Source organism: Erithacus rubecula, assembly GCF_903797595.1.
Source record: "Erithacus rubecula genome assembly, contig: SUPER_Z_unloc_2, whole genome shotgun sequence".
NCBI lineage: Eukaryota > Metazoa > Chordata > Aves > Passeriformes > Muscicapidae > Erithacus > Erithacus rubecula.
The window spans coordinates 11,912,645-11,933,890 of NW_027635860.1; the positions used below are offsets into that span (position 1 = coordinate 11,912,645).

Consider the following 21,246-nt stretch of genomic DNA (forward strand, 5'->3'; position numbering starts at 1 on the left):
TTAATTAAACCAAAATGTAGTCTAAACAAACCAATTAAAATGATGAAAATCTTTAATTTTATTTAAGTATAATTGTACGGACACGTGTATATACAAATACAGATCTTATGGGGCAGGGAGTTTGGGTGGTTTTTTTTCCTAACATTTTCTTTTAAGTTTATATAATGTAAGCATTTCAAAAACAGCACTCAATGAATAAGTGCAAAGAAACTGCAAAGCAGGGCAGTACAAGCACAGGACCACACTGAGCTGAACTTTCATACCCAGATGCATACACAATGAGTGTCTTCAATGGGGTGTCAAGAGTAAGCATGGTAAGCGGATTTCGCAGACTCATGGGTAACCTCCAACATGCCAGCATCTATTAAACTGTACAGACAATGGCAGCAAGCCTATTGTAGGGAGATTTGTCTCACATCTGAGAAGCTCAAGGGCGAATGCATGGGAAAAACTCGTGATGCCAGACCAGAAACAGATCTGCCCATTCACAGCTCCAAATGAAAGAAGGAGGAGGGTGGGAGAGGAGGCAGGGCAGGAAGAGGGCAGAGAAGTGTGGAGGGTTGTACATTAAAACTGGTGATTACAAAATCCAAGTGTAATGAAAAGAGAGGGAGAGTTAACACTCTAAACCTCTGAAAGTGACTGAACCATTGCACTCCTAAGGCAATGGATTAAGTTCAGTTTTGAGGGGTAGGGGTGGGAATCAACAGGTACAAATACAACCATTTTCCTTCCACAATTATAGAGGAAAGGAAACAATCTACTCAACTACTCTCAGTACTTCCCAAATTTGTTTCTAGTTCTTTTGGAACCAAGTACATACATATATCACACACGACACTGGCAAGATCCCTTCTGGAAAAAAACTATTCATGGGAACAAATCCAGAAAAAAGAGGAAAATAAAAAAACAAATTAAAAAGAAACAAACAAACAAACAAACTAACAGAAAAGTTGTTATATCCCCAAAGCCTTTTTAGAAACAAACATGATACAAAAAAACAAAACTAACGCAGAAACCATTGGGCTCCAACAGAAGACCTTTAAACACCGAGGACAAAACACTGATCATCAAAAGTCATGTTGTTCCAGGTCTTGACATTGTGAAGTCTTGCAACAGATGAACAATTTTCAAAGATGAGTCCTGTATGCTGCAGTGTCATGGCCACTTGTCTCTCAGTTCTCAGCCATGATCACACTTGATGCTTCAAAGCTCTGTCTTGTAATCAACACGTGATTTTAATATCCTGAAAGTCTATTGTTCTCACTTACAAAAGACATAAGAATCAAATTAATACTTTATTATCAAACACTATATACAACAGAGGTTGCTAATAATACAGAATTTAAAGAACATAGCTTTAAGTTTTACTTGTCTTTCCTTCGTCATCCAGGTAAGTACAGTACAAAACAATATTCTAAACTAACACGAAATGTTACCTTGTCTATCGAAGGATACACAGTATCCACTAAACTGACTGATCCCTATTTTGCCTGCTTCACATTGCAGTGCCCTTGGCAGCCAGGAGTGCAGGTCATGGGTGTAAGCAACCCACCTAGGCTGGGGAGAATCAGTACCTCAGACTTGAGCAGGGGCAGATGAAGGCAAGGGAGCAGCAAACTCCTTAATTTTCAGCAACATCTGCATTTAAAGCATCCAGAGGTTTGCAACACAACACAAAACCCACCAACATTCACGTACATAGTATGACCGGGGTTGCCTAATGCCATCAAGTATGGAAGTGCCAGTGCCTGGAACGCTGCTCCAGCCAGGCTGGGAAGATTCCCCCAGGATCTGGGATCTTGGCTTGTGCTGTGCCTCACCCATGCAGCAAGGCTCTGGGACACTGTGAAGGGGTGAGCTCCATCAGGAGTAACGCTAGTGACAATCCTTTGCTGTGGGTAAATACATATCCTCAACGTCATCTGGAGACAAAGGATGACAAATGAAGTCACCATTCCTACATCAAATTTGCACTACTTGTGTGACTGCGTGCAACTAGTATAAATCATTTTAATACAGTTACACATCATGCAATATTATCTGTACTCTGGTTAATAATCCATTTGATAAAATGATTCTGATTAAGCTCACCTCATCCAAAGCTTTTTAATTCCCACCTACAGAAACTATTAATGTGTGTATCAATTATATACACCTTAAAGAGAGCAAAGTACCAGACAGCCTGTAATGGGATGAGGACTTCCTCACTGTTTGGACTATGAATCTTTATCCCATGCACTTCACACTAGAGCAAATTTCCTGCATTCCTCCTGTAAGTACAGGCCCTGTCTTCATGACCATGTATGATATCAGGCAAGCCCAGGTCATAGCTCAGCATTCATAAAACCTCCCTTTACATAGCAAATTTATTTTCCCCTTTCCCTCCCGTTGAGAAGGGCCTTCTTCATTTAAAAAGAAAAAGCCTATGAACTGGTGTCCACTAATGGCAGCACTCAATTTTGTTACAGCAGAATTTTTCTTCATAGTTAATACAGAAAAATTTTGTTTTGCTTGAATATGCTCCATCTTTTGTTTCACATTTAACTTAATTACTGCAGTTTTTGTCAGAAAAGCTCTGTTTCAGTCTGGGTCTGAAATTTCATTGATGATGCTTAGCAGTCCAAATTTCACAGTAAAAAATATCCTAGTCAAAAAATACCCCAAGGCTTGCACTTCCTGGCAAATTACTTTTTAAAGTTTTATTAGCCAAGGCTCAGATTCCTTAAACAGGGTCACTCCTAATTCCATCAAACAAGACAGTCCCATTTCCTAATTGCATCAAGGGTTACTGCTTCTCTCACATGTTTAAATAGGACAAGCATATATACTCACTCTCAGCATAAAGTATATCTAAATAATGTATTTTCTATTCTAGTGGATTTTTAAAAAAATATTTTGTTAAGTCTTTGGGAGCCCATCTAGTTTATCTCCAGCTGATAAACACGTTTCCTCTACTCTTCAAACTGTGCTGGGAGGGGAAAAGATAAAAAATCAACATTGAATTCATATTCCACACTTCTTTTCTTTACCCCCACCAAACAATGCTATTAGACTGCACTGGCTTCTTCTACAGGTGATTTATTCCCATGATTGAGGAACTTACAGGAGAGACAAATCAAGAGAACACTGGAGATCCTGTGTCCAAACATGTTTCCTCTGGCCACCGATGTCCTCTTTTAGCATGTATTAACACCCAGAGCAGCATCAAAGGCTATCAGCTACTAAGTGAGTGCTGGGGAAGGTCACTTTATTCTCAAAAGTGCCTCTGCATTTCAAGAAAAAAATTTTAGCACCACGGTGATTTGTTTTAAAATAAAATAAGCCGGTGTGCATTATCCCCTTAAAACGAAATAACAGAGGCACTCACACCCCCAGTGAAGTTTCCTAAGTCTGACCTTGCCTGCTGTGTGCTAACATTCCTAAATACTAACTTTTTTCTCTCACCAAAGACAGCATTTCTACTTGAGAGCAAAAAATTTCACTGTCAAAGAGGTTTCAAGACAGTCCTATAAGAAACATCATCTTCCCATTTCAGAAGCCTGTCAATTTAGAAACTTCTGGAGGAAATGGTGTTATGTCTATTCTTAATATCTCCCCTCCAGTCCTGACATGGTGACACAATGCCTTGCATGATCATCTTACAGTGCTGAACGAGAAGGCATAAATAGTCTATCACAGAGAAAGACTCTCCCAGGTTTCCACTCACTTTCCTTATCCCTCACTGACTGCATCTGCCACTACACTTTCTTGTCCACATACGGATGACACAGTGAGCTAACAGAGGTGACTTCTTAAAGGAGAATGCAGAGGAAAATAAGAATCACTAGTGTCACTATTATAGTTTGGCATTTTCATTTGGAGTCCTTTTATTTATATGGAGGGGTTAAGAAAGTCGGAGGGTAGGTAGGGGTGGGTGCTGAAGCTAGTTATCCCCTTCAAATTTTTGCTGAGTTCAGGCTAAAAGGGAGAAGAAAAGGGAAAAATAACAATTTGACATCTGCAAAAACAATAAAGTCCCTTTCCTGGGATGAGCAGTTAGGTGGATCTTTGATGTTCCAAGACCCTGGTATTTTCTGTGACAGGTTGCCGGAGCACACTGTGCTATAATATCAAAAGCATTGCCAGGAGGAACAATAGAGTTGCCAAAAGCCGGCTGGGTATCCTTGGTGTCTGTGCCGCGTTCTCACCACGGGATGGCTCGGCTGACTCATGTACAGTATCATCTGTTCAAACAGAAAGCATACATTCCAATGAGATTTTGCATCCTTAATAAACTCTCACTGAGCCGACAACTGTAAGTAGATTTCAGTGCCTTTATGAAATAGGCCAATGAACTTGTGCTGTCATTGACTTTCACAAGCGTGTAATACCTCGTTATGTAACCAATTTGGGGCCAAGTCCTGCATTTCTTACTGGCAAAACTCCCACTGAAGACCAGAGGAGCAGAAACTAAGTCTGATTTCCGCAGGTTGAGGAATGAAAGATTCCTCTTCAGCAAAACACTGTGGCTCTAGCTTTGGATGTCTCATTAGACAGCAACATCAGTTGGGAGGCAGCTAAATAAAAACACCTGAGTCTTGAAAGTGTTGTACATGTTCAGAATTAATTTTGCAGATAGTTCCCTAATTCACTTAGAGATTTTGGCTCCTGAATTGGAAATGACAGCCTGTAAACCTAAGTATAAACACCCCTTCCATGCACAAAATTTCAACTGCAGTATGTTGCATCTGGGGATGAGCAGGAGATGTAAGATCATTCCTTCTTTCTTGAAACAAAAATTTAAAGACTAACACATGACAGTCACCAATTTTATAGCATGTATACTCAATCTGGAAAGTCTCACTACCTTTTATGGTACATAAAATAGAGATTTACATATATGCTTCTAGGACTAATGAAAAAAAGAACCAGCTGAGTTAGGAAAACATGCTTATGCATTAGTGGCAGAAGAAAACAAGGTAGCAAATGCTATACATAGTAAAGCTCTGTTTAGTTTTTGTAAACTTAAGATCAGCCTAAAAGCCACAGCTTGTAAAATAGAAAAGGTAGGTAAAGTCAAAATCAACTTTGATATTGTTATAGCAGCCCTATTTTTCTTTGCAAGGCCCTCCATACCTAAAGCTATCTAATTTAGCTATTCAAAAAGCAATCAGTCTGAGGCTTGCCATAAAAAGATCAGCTCTTTTCATTGCTAAATGAAACTAAAAAGCTGAACCTTTTTAAGAAGTGTGAAGTGGCCTCAAAATGTATCTGTTAGTTTATTTCAGAACACCAAAGTTTCCAGCAAAATTAATAGTATCTCACCTATTTAATGCAATAAACTCCCTATTTCATAAGAGATATCAATATGTCTATGTTTCTTCTGACTCATAGCTCTCATCTCAAAAAATTGCACTGCCAGGATTACATTGGGTGAGATGTGAGCAGTTCCAGCTAGAGGCACTAAGGGAAGCAGGAGTCAGGACACTGGGATCACCATGCTGCTTTGTCACGAAGCCTTTCACAATACTTGGCTTTAGCTACAAGCAAGCTCCCTCCCTTTCATACCCTTGACACCTAGCACAAAATCAAGGAGAGCACTTAGCATAATTTAGGTTAATAGGCTCTTCAGCCCCAGCTCAGTTACACTGCAAGATGCACAGTAAACTGAATTAGCAATTTATTACATGTACTTTCTCCAGCACTAATTGATGCTATAATCATATAAGGCTTATCAACAAGTTTCAGTGCTGCTCAAGGCAGAAATATGAAAAGCAAGCACTGATTAGCTGTAAATATGTTCATGTTCTTAAGAAAGAGACAACTCTTCTTGGTGGTGACAAGAAATAGCATAAGAGGCAAAGGGCAGAAACTGATGCACAGGAAGTTACACCTGAAGAGGAGGAACTTCTTCACTGTGTGGGTGACTGTGCACTGGAATAGCATAAAAGGGGGTGTGGAGTCTCCCTTACTAGAGACAGTCAAAAGACATCTGGACATAAACCTTGCTCTAGGGCACCTGCTTGTGTACAGAGGTTGGATTCAATGACCTTCAGTGGTCCCTTTCCAATCTTACCACTCTATGATTCTGTGACATCAGTGAGAAAGTCTGGCTGGAATGGCTTAAGTTGCAGCTCCACACCATGTATGGCAAGGAGACCCTCCTAGGCATATTGGGCCCTAGTATTTTTCCTCCAGAATTATTCCGAAGGAATCTAAAAATATCAGTGAGTGATGGCTTCTCAAAATACTACTTTCAGTGATCATCAACACCAAAAGCTGTTTCACATTTCACTTCTGAGTTACAATCTTGTACTATGGTGACACTGCAATAAAATACAATGCTTCACAAAATTCACTCAAAACGTATTTAAAAATGTTACAGGGAAAAAATACCCCTGTGTTTCAGTCCTACCTCCTCTCATATATTTAAAGTTAGCTCTTCCCAATTTAGAAAAATTTACTTACTGCTAATGAACTAAAACTACAGAGGAGAATGATATGGAATGACATGTATTACCTTCTGCCTCTAGAATGGCAAATAAGTCTGAATTTGCAACACTAAATGTCAATAATTTTGGCCTAATTACATCAGTGAGTCAGCACTAAAACACAATAGGGCAGAACTGGTGAATAGCAGTAATAAATCCTCATTCTCTCTGACTAGCAGAGACTTCCACAACTGGAAGAGTGGCTATTGCTGAAAAAACTCAGTGAAAGAGCATTAAGCTAAAAAGATTACTTCTCTTAAATGAAAAACACAGAGATGCCTCTATTATGCCATTTTTATAAAGCCATTCTTCACAGAAGAATTAATTTCCATGTAACATTAAGGCATCTCTTTTAAGAAATCATCTGGGTTTTCTCTCAGTGCTGTTGCAAGGTTTCTGCACTCATATATTAGAGCACGATTAATCTGCAGTCATGAAAATCACATTACAAATATGATTTTCCTTGGAGGTCCAGAGTCATAACTGCAAAGCCTGTAAGGCTTGGGGAAAAGGGTTTGCCTCATTTGAAACACTGAAGGCAATTGATGAAGAGGAAAAGATTCCTGAGTAGAATCCAGAAAGTCACTACTAAACACTGGAAATACCCGCAACACAGAAAAAATTATTTTGACAGCCATGAAATTTTCAGATCATACAGCCTTACACCACATACTTCAGGTATAAATTCCAGATATGCACAGCTGCACTCTTTGTTTAAGGATTTTTTTTTTTATTATTATTATTATTAAGGAGAAAGAGAGGGGGAGGAATAGGAATAGAGCCAATTATTTCCACCACTAGTGAAAGTGTAATCACTGTAAATTCCTACAAATATCTTAATAAGACCAGTGAAATTAAAAGTGATAAACAGTGATTTTTACAAGAAAGATGACAGTGAGTAATCTGCTGAACATGACCCTCCTGCCTTCCAGTTCTTCTGTCTACTGTGGAAGAAGGCTATGGCAGGCTACGGGAGAGCACAGCAGCAGAAGATGCTCGTCAGAGAAATGTAAATTAGTACATGACACAGAACACATGCAATGAGATCCACCAAGGCAGCAGCAACCCTAACAGGCCAACAACAGAGAAATGTGACAGCAGTTGGCACGTCTCAGAGTGACTGATTATCTAATGGTGACTGGCCCTATTAATAATACAAATATACACTGATATCAGTAGTGGGAATTTTGTGGTACCAGAACTTCTCATTAATGTTATTATTTCCCTCTGGTAACAGACACAGTATTTCATCTTTGACTGCAGGATGCTCTTTGTTTGATTTTGCTTGCCTGGTTTGCCTGCTGCTTTCTAATGATGTGCTTTTGTGATGATGTTAGCTAGTTATAGCCAATCAGTAGGAAGTGAGAAGCACTGCTGAAACAAAAATTTAGCAAGTTTGCTAAAATCAGGCATGTATCAATCAGATGATCTGTTTTGCAAGCAGTATCAGATACATTAATTAGACCATAATCACCAAGTCACAAAATGTAAAAAAGTGCAGTGACTTTTAAATTCATAGGTAGAGACAGTGAAAGAACATCCTGGTGTCTTCTGTAGAAGAATGCTGCTAATAAATGTATAAATATAGCCACTGTAAATGCACTATCCTTGTATTTAGATTTACTTAGAGAACATCTTTGATTTGCAAAACTCCAAATTTTTAGGACAGATCTGAAAATTATTTTAAAGAAAAATAATAAATTCTACTATTTAACTGTAGGTAAATCATTTAATCAGCTAAATAGTAAAAGTCTTATTATACTTATGTATAACTAAAAAATTTAATTGAAGGATCTGCATATAAAAAGAGAAAAAATATACAAATATAAAAATATACAAAATTAATATGTTGTTTTATATGCAAAGAGAATGATACTTCATATTCAAATAGCAAAAGAGGAAAAAAAATCTCAGTGATCTATTCTTTAGGGTATATACTAAATTATATATGTGCAATATTTTCTGATGTGATTGTGTATTTGATTGTTTATTGTAATTATTGAGGCTTTAACGCAACATGTGAGCAGTGTGTAGGTATATATAAAACGAACAGGTCTACCACGATTGCAAATACTTGTTCTACACACCTACCTAATTTTAACTACTTTTAAGTCATTCAGGTTATTCATACCCCTAGAATTATGTACACTTCTATCTGTCACAAGCTTCAGCCACACATACAGTACAAATGCACTTTCCACACGGAGACATGTTAGCTTAACTGATGGTGGAGGCTGAGGTAACTTTGCCCAGGGCAAATGAGGAGCATCCTTATTCCTAAAGCAGTGTGTTGCAAGAAAAGCTCCCCAAGAATTCAGTTTGCTTCAATAAAAGCAGGAGATAAATTTTTATTTATATATTTGTCTATATATCAGTGTGTGTGAGTGTATGTGCGCGCACATATGTAAGATTATACTTTGCCTAACCAAATAGACACACAACTATATATAATTCTAAAGGACTAATTTCTTTTTAAACAAAAAATCAGTTAGTTGCATACCTATATCCTGTGCTGGCATTCAAGAAGCAGTGGTTCTGTTTTTCTGAAAGTCTTTTGAAACCACATAACACAAATGAAGTGTGCCCATTGGCTTTATTTCTAAAACTTTGTGTCCAATTAGTAAATAGAGCATGTTGCCAATATGCTAAGTGTTTGGCTTGGGTGAACCAGTGGCTCCAGGTTACTGATGGAAATTTTGCTCTGGCACACACCAAATTTCACTAAAACATGTCACCCCAAGAAAATAAATAAAGCAACATTTTTACTTTCCTGCATTAAACACAAATACAAGAAATATACCATAAGCTGTATTAGCACTGCTAGAGATGTGCAAAAAGCAGGGCAGTTTTACCATGCAAAGCATGCAGAGAGAAGAGGGAAAAAAGTACTGAAGCACCAGAGGGATACACGCATTTGTTAAAAGAGATTCTCTAAGCATACTAACCTGCTGGTTCTAATGAATTTTCTACTTTGTCGTTAACATCGAAAACACGATCATGAACACCTATAGTTTTCATACAGCTGTCTATAACAAAAATAGAGATAACAGCCAAATACGTTAGTGAAACACCCTTATACTCCCCACTTTCCTTTTTTCCTCTCTTTTTTTCTCTCTATTTACTATACATAATTAAGCATATGCATATTTTAAGTCTGTGGCACTTGTCCAAATGCCAGTATAAGTCTTCCATTTGTACAAAGTTCAAGAAACAAGTTAGCAACTGCAATTCAAACAAAGATTTATGAATCTTTGAAAAAGAATAAGAAAACACAGTGAAAATAATAACACAAACAGTGTTGTATGTACAGAACAGATACAGGATTTAACAGTTAAAAAAAATTTAAACTTGTTTTTTCTAGACCACACAGTAATGCAGGCACTAGAAAGCCACCCTCAAGAACTTAATCTGAAGAACTTACTTGCTGGTCGCACAAACACCTTGAGCTTTAGACAGGATCTCCTTCCATTATCTGGGATAGCAGAAGCTGTAAAATCAAGAAAAAGGAAAAATTAGGAGAAGAATAAGAGAATGAAAACCCAAAATACCTGAAAAGAAATATTCTTTCTCTTCCCTTCATCTGAAGGTCTGGACACACTTCTATCCCTGAACAAACATAAGCACTTTAAGTGAACAAATTGGTTAGATTATTCAAGAGCATATAATAACTGCAGGTTTTACTCAAATTAATTTCTTTATTATTTTATGGAAAGAGTGAAGCACACATTACTTTCAATGTTTCATCACCTCCTTTCACCTTTCCACACCTGTTTCTTGAATACTTGTTTAATATGGTTTCTGCTATAATGTATGTGTCCACACTGAAAAAATACTTCAGAATATAGAATACTCAGAGAAAAGCTGACCTTGAAACATCAGACCATAGGCTTCAACAAACCAAAAAGGGATGAAAAAGGAAAATCACATGAAAGATGACAATGGTAGAAACGAAACTATCTATATACTTCCAGCAAAGTAGAAATACACACCATTAAATTTTACAGCCAACTCAGTCTCCATATGCATCTGTCTTTGTTGAGAAAATATTTAACTCACTACAGTCAAAGCATGATACTCCATATTATACAGCTAACAAACCAAAATTAGCTTATTCTTTCTTTCTATCCTACCTCATAATTTCCAATTTAAAGTATTCAATTTTTAAGAATACTTACTATATTAGGAGGAAAAAAAATAAGTAGAAATATGTCTAGTCCTAATGCAAAGGTCACCCACAAAGACCGTGGCAGTACCTACTTATTTCACAGGAAAAAGTGCTGTTGTGAAAATTTTCCCTAACCCTTCTTGCTTACAATATAATATGGAAATATGCCTGCCTCTCACCACCAAGGTGTCCCTTAAGCACTGTCTGCCAATATTTACACGTTGGTAAAATTCCTCAATATCTGCAATTCTGATATTGTACATTGGCACATATTTCAATTACAAAACAAAGCAACTTGACTTGGGAATGAAGATTTTCACTTGTGAAAGACCATTAACTTTTTTTTCTTGAAAATTCCTCAAGAACTATCTCTAAAAATGTTACCTGAAGCACTGAAGGGTAGCTTTTCTTTCATTGCATTCAAAATCTCTGTATTGGGGCAGAAAGAGCTGCATTTTTCATTAAATGGCCACTACTGGAAAAGATGATTGGGCTGACAAGATGCTACTTTCCTCTGCTTACCTTATTTCTTCCACTTTTATAAATTCTGTCCTTGTGTGTGACAGACAAATAAAACAATTTATACATAGACATATGAACTCTTTGTCTTCATGCCAAGCTCACACCTGAACAACTCCTTAACTAATTTGAAATAAATTTCCTAAATCTCTGATGATGTGCTTAAGGGGAAGGCATCAGATTTTTCCTAGAATTTACCAAGAACTAGCAAATTCTGTACAAACATAAAAAAGGAGCAACATAAAGAACGTAATACAGCTCATGCTGTGATTCTGCATCATCAAAGTCCTTGCAAAATTGTTCCCCTCTTTTAGTCAAAACATGAAAGCATGTAAGAATGATGCTCCCCCTACACAATGCCAAACAGCTAAGAGTTAACAGCTACCTTTGACTATAGCATCTTACAAAGTCAGAATTTTTCCCTCCATTGCGTTTAAGTAACTGGTGTGCTATTTATTATTTGCCCTCTGTGGCTATCTTCAGGAAATGGTGTCATTTTGCTGGCCTTCACTGAATATATGCAACTGACTAATTACTTTGTCAAGACTAAACAGGCAGTTGTAAATTTCTCAAAAGATGAGAAACCTATAGTCTTTGTCAAATTACTAGGATAGAGGCAAAAATCACATTAGCAACCTAAGGCAAAACTTAATCCTTACAGTAAATTTATCAGTGAAAGATATTTTCTGCCCAGAAATTATTTCTGAACTGTGTTATGGCACACATTTACTTAAAGCCAAGTTTTTGCTTTGATGTTTGCATACTCTTGCTTTTTTCCCTAAAAATAAGAAAGTTTTGCTTATTTAAACTGCTGTTTATTAGAATACTCCTGTTAGTCAATGACTAACTAGAATACCACTGACTAGCTAGGATAGCTAGAAACTAATAATATCCCATCTGTAAATAAAACATATTCTTTCTGGAAAAATAGAAAATTAAATCATTGTACATTGAAGTTTATATGTTCACATAATATTTACATGCAAGTAGGATCAAATAACAGCTGGTGATTTGTAATATTCTTGGGAAGAAAAATATAAAAATCCATTGACTGTTGAAATCTTTTCCACCAGACTTTACACACTTTTGCAACTATGAAGAACTGTTCTATTGCAACCATAACAGTTACACTAAAATTGTCATTCCAGAAACTGCCACAGTCTTAGCGACAAATATGAAATAGTGGTTTTCTTCTTTCCAGAGAAATCACATATTTTCACTGTTTGCTGTAAACTCAGAAATATTCCTCTTAATCAGTGTTTTACACCTTCAGAATGAATAAAAATAACTACACCAAAAAAATCAAGTATCATTTTCCAGTAATTTCATCCTCCTTAACAACCAAGACCAAGGTGATGAAGGAATACATTGCAACCTCTTTGGCCTGCCTCAGAAATTAAATGCTGTTTGCCAAGATGCATTATTGCAATCATTTTTTTTTCTTCCGTTCCTTTACTTCCACTCTCCCTCCTCTTCCTTTATCCCTTTCATATTAGAAGAAAAAAACATACATAAATGTCAGTTTTTGTTTTAAGACCAGTTGTACGACCCTTTGGAAAGAGCCAGGAAAGAAGAAAGAGAGCCACTTCTTGTCAGATGGGATCTGTTAAAGCTGCTTCTCAGGTAAACCATTGCTGTTGTTGCTGCATTCCACTGAAAATAGCTACAGTATAAGAAAATATTTCCTTTCTAGGTGGTACAACAAAAAAATTCATTCTCCTTTCTGTACAAAATCAGGTTAGACCCTAAGGCTTTGCTACAAGACTTTTATATTTTCCCATTTTAAAGACGATATTAGGTAAAAAATACAGTCCATTCCTGAGACTGAGAAACCTCTGATGCTAATGGAACCTGTCCTAAGAAACACTTTCCATTTCGAAAACCAGAATTCCCAAGGAAAAAAAAAAAAGGCAATAGAATCCTTGCTGCAAAACAAAAAAGAAACCTTTGAAAAAACTCCCTTATAAGGAGCAAGGAAAAAAAAAATCCACTTCTTTTTTCATTAATGATATTAGACTAGAAAAGATCTGACTGGTTCAGTTTGTGTCAGGAAGAATCACAATTGAAAAGTGAAGAGGAACTCTGAAGTGTTGCTAGTTCCTACATGTTATTAAAATTCCTATGATACTTCCCACTTCCCTTGCCCAACCTCGCCTTTACCAGCAACTTCATGAAAATCTCCTGGGTCCCTCTCTTAAAGAAAATGTTTTAGACTTCATAGTTACACAAAGATTTGGGGTGAGAAGAAAGTGAACATTAAAATCCCTCTGAAACCACAAGACACTTGAAAACATCTCAGTGATTATAAAAATAACTGGTTTGGTCTCTTCATTATTTTTTTTAAATAGGAAAATTTCACAATTGAGAAGAAATTTAAATCATGAGCATTGTATTCTTCTGATGAGAATTCCATCTGCATTAGTTGAACTAGGGAAAAAAACATACAATGAACTACTGCACACAGGATTAAGTCCAAGTTGGAACCAAAAACAGCTTATAAAGACAAATTAAATGGGAAAATTTCTTGTCTCTGAACCGCTTCTGGTTACCATTTTTATACCCTGTAAGGAAAGGAAAGAGAGTGATGAAAGTTATTCTCTCCTCATCTAGAGCCAAACCATAAATATTTCTGTATTTGCTAGCTATTTTTAAATATAAAAAAAGTTATACAACTCCCTCATCTCAGTCCTAAGTAGTTCTCAGCTAGAAAACACATGGTACATTATTAATATAGTAGATATAAATAACAGGTTAGGTCCTTCTTCAGCCTGGTAGCAATTAGCAGAGTTATACAATGACTGCAGAAAGCTGCACATAGAAAACAAAAAAGTAGCATATACAGAAAACACTTATGCAGTTCAATTTACTACAACAGATCTCAAAAACTCATTAAAGAAGTCAAGATATGGACCAATCAGTGTACAAAACAAGCTAATTGAATAGGAAATGTACAAAAAAAAAATTAAAATTTCAAAAGCAACTTAGTTATCAAGACCTGATATTGATGTGAAAGAAGTAATTATTTCCTAAGAATGGAAACAGTTTGGCTGGCAAATACCTGAGGCTAATTTTCTAACCTAAAAGCAAGTTATCAGGATGCCACATTTAAAGTGTCTCAACCATCCTATTTATTGATATTCATGTGCAATCAGTCATTACCTCTGCTTGCCTCCTCACTCATTCTTAACTTTCTAATTATAGGATTGCACTTTTCCTTAAAATGCAAGTCCAGATACAGAGGGAAAAAAAAGGAATCACAAATGCAGTTCAAATCTTCCTTTAGCATTACCAAGACATTTAACATTCATGGCACAAGCCGCTGTGGGCCTTATTAGAAAGCAAAACTGGTTCAGTTGGAAATAGTACTCCATTTATCTAAGGCGATCCAACAGCACCTTTATTTAGAATGGGGGAACACTGGTAGAAAACATCCTTTCCCTATGGAGAAACACAACACCCTCACCATGCTTCTGCAGATGGCAAGTCTCTTACTATTTTCTATTACCAGTTCACTTGGAGTATTCTCCAAATGGATTATAAGGCACTGTTTGTGAAACACAGAAGCCAAGGCAATGTTCTCATTGCATTTTTGAAAAATGTGATGAATGATTTCTTCTGATGTCTGCTAGGAAATACAGCAAAAAGGGTCTCCTTGAAGGCAAGAACTGAGAAATCATGCCACATCTCACCTCAGTTCATTGCAGATGTACTACTGCCAGCATCCTCTGTTACACAAACCCTGGCACTGATAAGTGCTTCTCAACCACAACTATTGAACAGAAGTATTGTTTCAGACTGGGAAGCCAATAGATGTTCAATTCTGAACTTTTTACCACATAAATTGAGATGCCACATGAATACAGCTTGAAGAAATACCTAACACTTACTGCCTAGTCAAAAGAGTTGTACATATAACTTCTGTAAGCATCTGGAGAGACACCACAAAGAGAGCACCTGCAGCAACACAGGATGCTGGATGCTGTTGATCAGAAACCCACGTTTACGCAGCCCGTGCATCCTCTTAGACCTGTAATTTACAGACAATCTCTTCAGGAGAAAATATTTATAGCTGTGATTTTCCTCTAGGCCTTTCAGGCACAACAGCACTCCCATTAGTCAAATCCGGTACGCGGGTAACCTTATGCAACCTGCAAATCCTAACTCCACCAACCTGAAGTATTTTAACATCCAATATCCTGTGTCAGCTACAGAGCTTTAGAAAGTTTTATTTTCAAGAAGAGTCATCTGCTTCTTTCTTTGTACAGAAATGAGTATGTGTGAGAACATTAAAAATGCAGTTTTCCATTATGTTTGCCACAGGCAATATTTCTCAATTTGTGCAAGTCAGAAGAAAAAAAATTGCCTATTAGTTGTTAGAAGAGCTCAGCCTTTCCCCTGTAGGTTTTCATGTGATTTACCATACAACACAAATGTATGCAAATTAGCCAGGTAAATGCAGAATTAGTTATTAATATTCTTCTCACAGTTTAGATTGAAAAAAACTTACAAATTTGCATAAATGGTACAACTGAAAAAGTCAGCTAGAATTAGATCAATCAATAAAGCACTCCTCTGTGTGCATACATGAAGTAAGACCCATATCTAAGGACAATAAAGGGGGTTTTTTCCAATATATTTATCAAAAAATAAGTTACTTCACAGGATTTGTAGGTAATTTTCTCCTGCACAAGACAAAATAAACAAAAAAAAAAAGAAATAGATAAATAGTGGTCCTACAGAAACCACTTCTTTCACCAATACTTGAGTTTAAATTAAAAGTCTTTGCATGCCTGCTCTTTCATTCCAACCCATCTGCAAAACCTTTGCTCTGGTAGCACACACATGACTCCATTCTGAGAAAATCAAAATATTGAATGGCTGTGTCTTAGTCATTCTTCTGAACTAATAATTAAGCACAATTCCTCAATAAATCATGCCTAAATTTACGGGTAGCTTTGTTCTAGTCAATTCTATAATCTCTGTATTTAGTAATGACCAATATGAGAACACAAAAAAGCATTACTGAGCAGCTTAAAGAAATTTCAAGCCAACAGAGATAATCTAAAGTGAAAAACCCCTTGACCCAAGACTGTTGACAACACTCATGAACTAAAACAAAAACAAAACAAACAAAACACACAAACCCCCCCCCCCCCCCACAAAAAAAAAAAAAAACACAAAAAAACCCCAAACCAAACCAAAACAAAACCTCTAAACCTTCCCAACTTAAAATGGAAGCAAAACAAATAAATAAGTAAATATGTGAACAAACAAACATGAAAGGTGACACTAATACTGCTCATGTCTTAATACAAGCAAAAGTAGTGTGGATACTAACATTTCCAACTACACGTTTTAAACCCCACATTATTAATAGGACACCTCATACAAATTTATATTTTGCACTACTCTTGCATGCTTAACTAAATTTGTATTTTTTTTTGCACTGATCCCTGTGTATGTATAGATACATGCCTACACACATACACATAGACTTACACACTGTATTTTATTCAAAATATAAATGACAAAGTACACAGCATGGAGGAAAAAAATTGATAAAAGCCTTGTCCACAACAAACAGATTGTGAAATGCTATGTTTATTTCTTAATGTCTTACACATAATTTGCACTGTCATTGCACTGTGTAAACACACTGTATTATTATGGCCTATCTCACAAGTCACTCTATTTCTCAGACCTACTAAAAATAACCTAGTAAATGGAAATGAGTTGCCGGACAAATGCTATTTTAGTAAGAGTTCTTGGAAGAAAGCAATACAGAATTACTGTTTCTGCACTTAATGCTGAATTAACTATCCCATTGCTACTGCTTGGCCAGGAAAGTATAATTTTTCTTGCATTTTCTAATCCATTGCAGCTTATATATGTGGTTAAAGGTTGAAAATAAGTTTCCGCATCAAAGTCATTAAAAAAACCCCCAAAAACAGCCATGTGTTTTAGGAGACATAAACCATGGACTTTCAGTTTTATTAAGCCACTTGTTTAGTTATTTCTTAGCATGATCTAGCCCCATGTCTCTCTCAGGAAGGTCCCTCTTCTCCTCTAAGGGGGGAAATGACAAGCGTTGTCTGTTGCTGGCAGACAGACTTTTTTAGTGCAGAGCATCAAAGCAACCCAAAGCACAGTTCTTCAGTGCAGGACACCACCAGAGGTGAACAGCAGCTGAGGGCTCATATGAGGCAACACTTTGAATCCAGTCCAAAGACTTTTTGTAGTCATACTTTTATCATCTGTGCACCTGAGTCACTGAGTCCAGTTGAGATCAGCCAAACCTCAGTGCAGGGCAGCCTGTACCCTTTACAACTTCAAGAATCCAACAAAACAGGTGTTTCAGACACTGGAAAATCCAACTCTGCCTGAATGTTCCTCTGCTTCCTTGTAACAGTAAGAAAACAAAGCTCAAAGTTCTTTGCAAAGACTTTTGTTCCTTTTCACAAAAACAAGAACATTTATGTATGGAGTGAAGCTGTCATCTAACTGCAGCTTGACTTCTCAGAGAATCAGTGTAGCATCTTTGGTGTTTCTTCTCATTAAAAAACTAACAAAGCTCTGCTGCAAATAAACCATATCTTACTTTGAATGGACTTTTAGTTGCATGTAAGCTCCTGTGAAATATGAGGTAGGAATGAAAAATAGACCATATATTTGCTTCCACATGAAATATTTGCAGGTGTTTCTCTCATATAAGAAGGTTCCTCTTTCATAAAGGCAAGCTGTATTACATACCTTAAAATAAGTGCTACCATTTCTGCAATAGCCCAATATAAATGACTGATGTCATATTTTCCATTGTAACAAACCAACACTTATTAACTAGAATAAAATAAAACCCTCAGATCTCATTACTGATTTCAGTGGTATTAACAAAACCAAACACAGTTATTGTACTACATTAAGACTGTATTAGAGCAAATTGCTAATAAAACAAGTTAATACTATCAAATAAAGCACTTAGAGAAAAAGATATCCTCTTACTTTCCATAAGCTCTTTTGTACTTTGATTTTCCCTTGGTATCACTAGAAATAAAATGGTTTTTCTCAAGCAGGCTAGCAAGTTTGCTAATTTCCATCTCTAAGAACCAGACATAAGTAAATCCTTTGAAGAGACATTATAGTCTTGTTAGTAAAGACCTTTTTGATCTTTGAAGCAACATGTTCACCCACATGGAAACTGTGGGTATTGTATCATATTACTAAACTATATACTTTAATGGACTTCATATTATCCATTATTATCTTTACCACTGCTGACACTATCATGAAAGAAGAGGGAAGAATTCTATTCTAATCCATCTTCATGGGCTTGCCACTATCTTCAACATATTTAGAAAGTGTTCTGTCTTTCTATACTGTACTTGTAAATTCTGTCTGACAAAACCAAAAAAATGTTGCATTTTTCTAGGGTTGAGAACACCTACACAGACATAGAATGTTACTTTTGCCATTCACTTATACAAGGCATAAGTATGTTTATGTCTTGTGAAGGAGAGAGAAGAAAGATGTAAAGATACAAAAAAGATTTTCAAGAAGTTTCAAAAAAGCACAAAACAGGGATTGTGTAGGGGTTTAAATTTAAATTTAAAAAATGTGAGCATAATGCAATTTTGAATGTTGGAGTGCACATGCAGGCAGGCACAGGAGTTTGCAAACATACTGCTTACAGATAATGCCTTTCCTCAGAAGATTTCAGAAGGTTTAGCTCTTGGAAAATAGCACCTTGGCACCACCTTCACACAGATAAACCCAAAATTTTGCAGAATGGCAACCAGGTATTAATTAGGAAAGCTGAAGTTTGGAAAACACAAAATAGTCCGCTGTAATTGAAGCTCTTGTTATGACATGACAGGATTCTCAGGGCAGAGGCTGTTTACTTCATTTCACCTACTACAATCCTAGGCAATGACTGAGTAGAGCACTGTATTAATAACAGTAAACCTTTATCATGGGAATCCCCAGTTTATTCAAGTCCTGCAGAGGGCATGTCTATGGAATAATTTCATCATACAAGCCAGAAATTTATATCCAGTCCTTAGAATGGATATAACTCTTCAATTTGTGACCTTCACTATGAAAAAGTTAGGAACACATCAAGTTGAAGTTTCCTCTTTAGTCAAAATTTGTCCAGTATATGAGGTAATAACACTTCTATTTAAACTTCTACATTCTTGCTTCTGTCTTTCACTTATCTAGCCTGTGTTTAATGCCACAGGTCTTACTCATGTTTTGAAATCCATATTTTAAAAAGTCAACCTATGTGATAATAACCATAGGCTCATCAAGGAGAACTTGTCAGGAATTTGACATGTCCCATCTATGCCAGAAAAGGACTATAGTCTGTTGCAATGGTGATTGTGGGAAAGTCTAAGACACCCATGGGAGAGCTAACCTTTCATTATTTTCTCCACAAATTATTTCCTTCTGAGCCTTTTTTTTTTTTTTTAATAAGAATAATGTATACCACAGGACATTTAGCCTATTCCCAGTGAATCATTCCCAGATGAACTCAAAATTAGACATATATGCGTACATTTTTCCATAACTGGGACTTAAAAGTCCTGGTGGTTTGGAAACTATTTTAAAAGCAATGAATACTGCATCAGACTTGAAACACACGGGTACCTCTTGAGCTTTTCTTCTCCAGAAAGGTTTAATAACTGTTCTCAGAAGTGGAGAGAACTCCACCTCTCTACCAGAAAAGGCACTGTTTCACACTAACAACCTGACTAAGCAGATTCAGAAATTCTTCTCTCTATTTTCTGTCTTCTGCTTCCTGATCTAAGCAAACACCACTGCACAGAAAGCTTGTTTCTCTACTCTTTACGTGTTAACCAGTTAAGGAACCATTATAACCATGCTGTGAGCAGTTTCTAGTGATGTTTTCCATATGTAAGACTATATATATGGAAATAAAATATTGGGACAACACAAAACAACTTACTGGAAAACCTTGCTGACAAATACTAACTTGAAAAGAGATGGACAAAAATTCTGTCAAATTAACTTCTCTCAACCACATAAGTGTCCATATTGTTCCATTTAAGTGCCTCTAATCTACTGTATGTGATGTCTCCACTCCTGAGAATCCAGAGAACTCAAGCCTCATCCTACAAGAGTAGCTCTGCCAGTCCCAATCCCACTTTCTGTGATCATGAAGGTCTACTTACATTTGTGTCTCAGCTCCAGGCTAATCTTCATCAACAAATATTTGCACTTGATATAGTTCTGGTAACTTGGAATAATTTCATGACAGTGTGCACCAGGTGCTTTTTGCCTCTTGCATTTAAAAGAGGGCTCCATGTCCTGAGTTTCTTCAAAGAAATCTGGATACACTTAGTTAGGAAGAGTCATTTAAATTAATGGATTTTCTCCCTAAGTTGCTGCAGCAAAACTTTCAGAACTCAGAAACTGAATTCCAACCAAACAAAAATATCCACATCTGAGATCACATCTCTCACTTTGGGGTGTGGGGAAGCATCATATCCACAAATATGTATGTACTATCTGATCTGGAGTCTTCAGCAGCAAGGGTAGCAGATGCTTTCATACATCTCTATGAATTATACAACATGGTATTGCTGGCTTGAAGGGCAAACACACCCTGAGTATGCCTATACAGATGCTGCAGTACCAGCTAAGGCAGGTCAGGCATGCCTGCTGCTTGCCCATCCCAGCCTGGCAGCTGCCTCAGGCACCAGGAGTCCTGCAGCATAGAGAGGTGTGGACTCCAGCACACCCCAGCAGAACATCCAGGACAATCATAAACCTTGGTGCCTCAAGGCTTCTTCCAGAGACTGCAAACCCAGAACCAATGACACAGAAAGATTGTTCTTGTTATATATTTCTAGTTAATTTTTAAGATCTCTATAAACTACAGTTCACTTCTTAGGGATCACTGAACAATGTGTTCTTTAGCCAAGTAAAAGTGCTTGTGGTACGCTCCTGCATTTTTCTCTTCTGCCCTTGTGAAATATCCTGCAGAGACAAGAATTTTTTTTTTCTTGGATCAAAATGGATTTTTTTTTTTTCCTGAAAGCCCATGAGGTGTGTAATCAAAGCTGGCACTGG

The 21,246-nt window shown here is 36.8% G+C and overlaps 1 protein-coding gene across 2 annotated transcripts in view; it reads right to left on the reverse strand.

The window, feature by feature from the left end:
* Positions 1 to 34: 34 nt before the first annotated feature.
* EFNA5 (ephrin A5) overlaps positions 35 to 21,246 on the reverse strand; it is a 202,840-nt gene continuing 181,628 nt past the window's right edge. The window contains exons 3-5 of one of the 2 annotated variants that reach the window (XM_079331058.1): positions 9,895 to 9,960; positions 9,419 to 9,499; positions 35 to 4,226 (exon numbers count right to left, since the gene is read on the reverse strand). In XM_079331058.1, coding sequence (XP_079187184.1) covers positions 4,105 to 4,226; positions 9,419 to 9,499; positions 9,895 to 9,960 — 269 coding nt within the window. In that variant the 3' untranslated portion in view covers positions 35 to 4,104. The remainder of the gene's footprint in view (positions 4,227 to 9,418; positions 9,500 to 9,894; positions 9,961 to 21,246) is intronic. The other variant, XM_079331059.1, reaches the window with a different exon arrangement.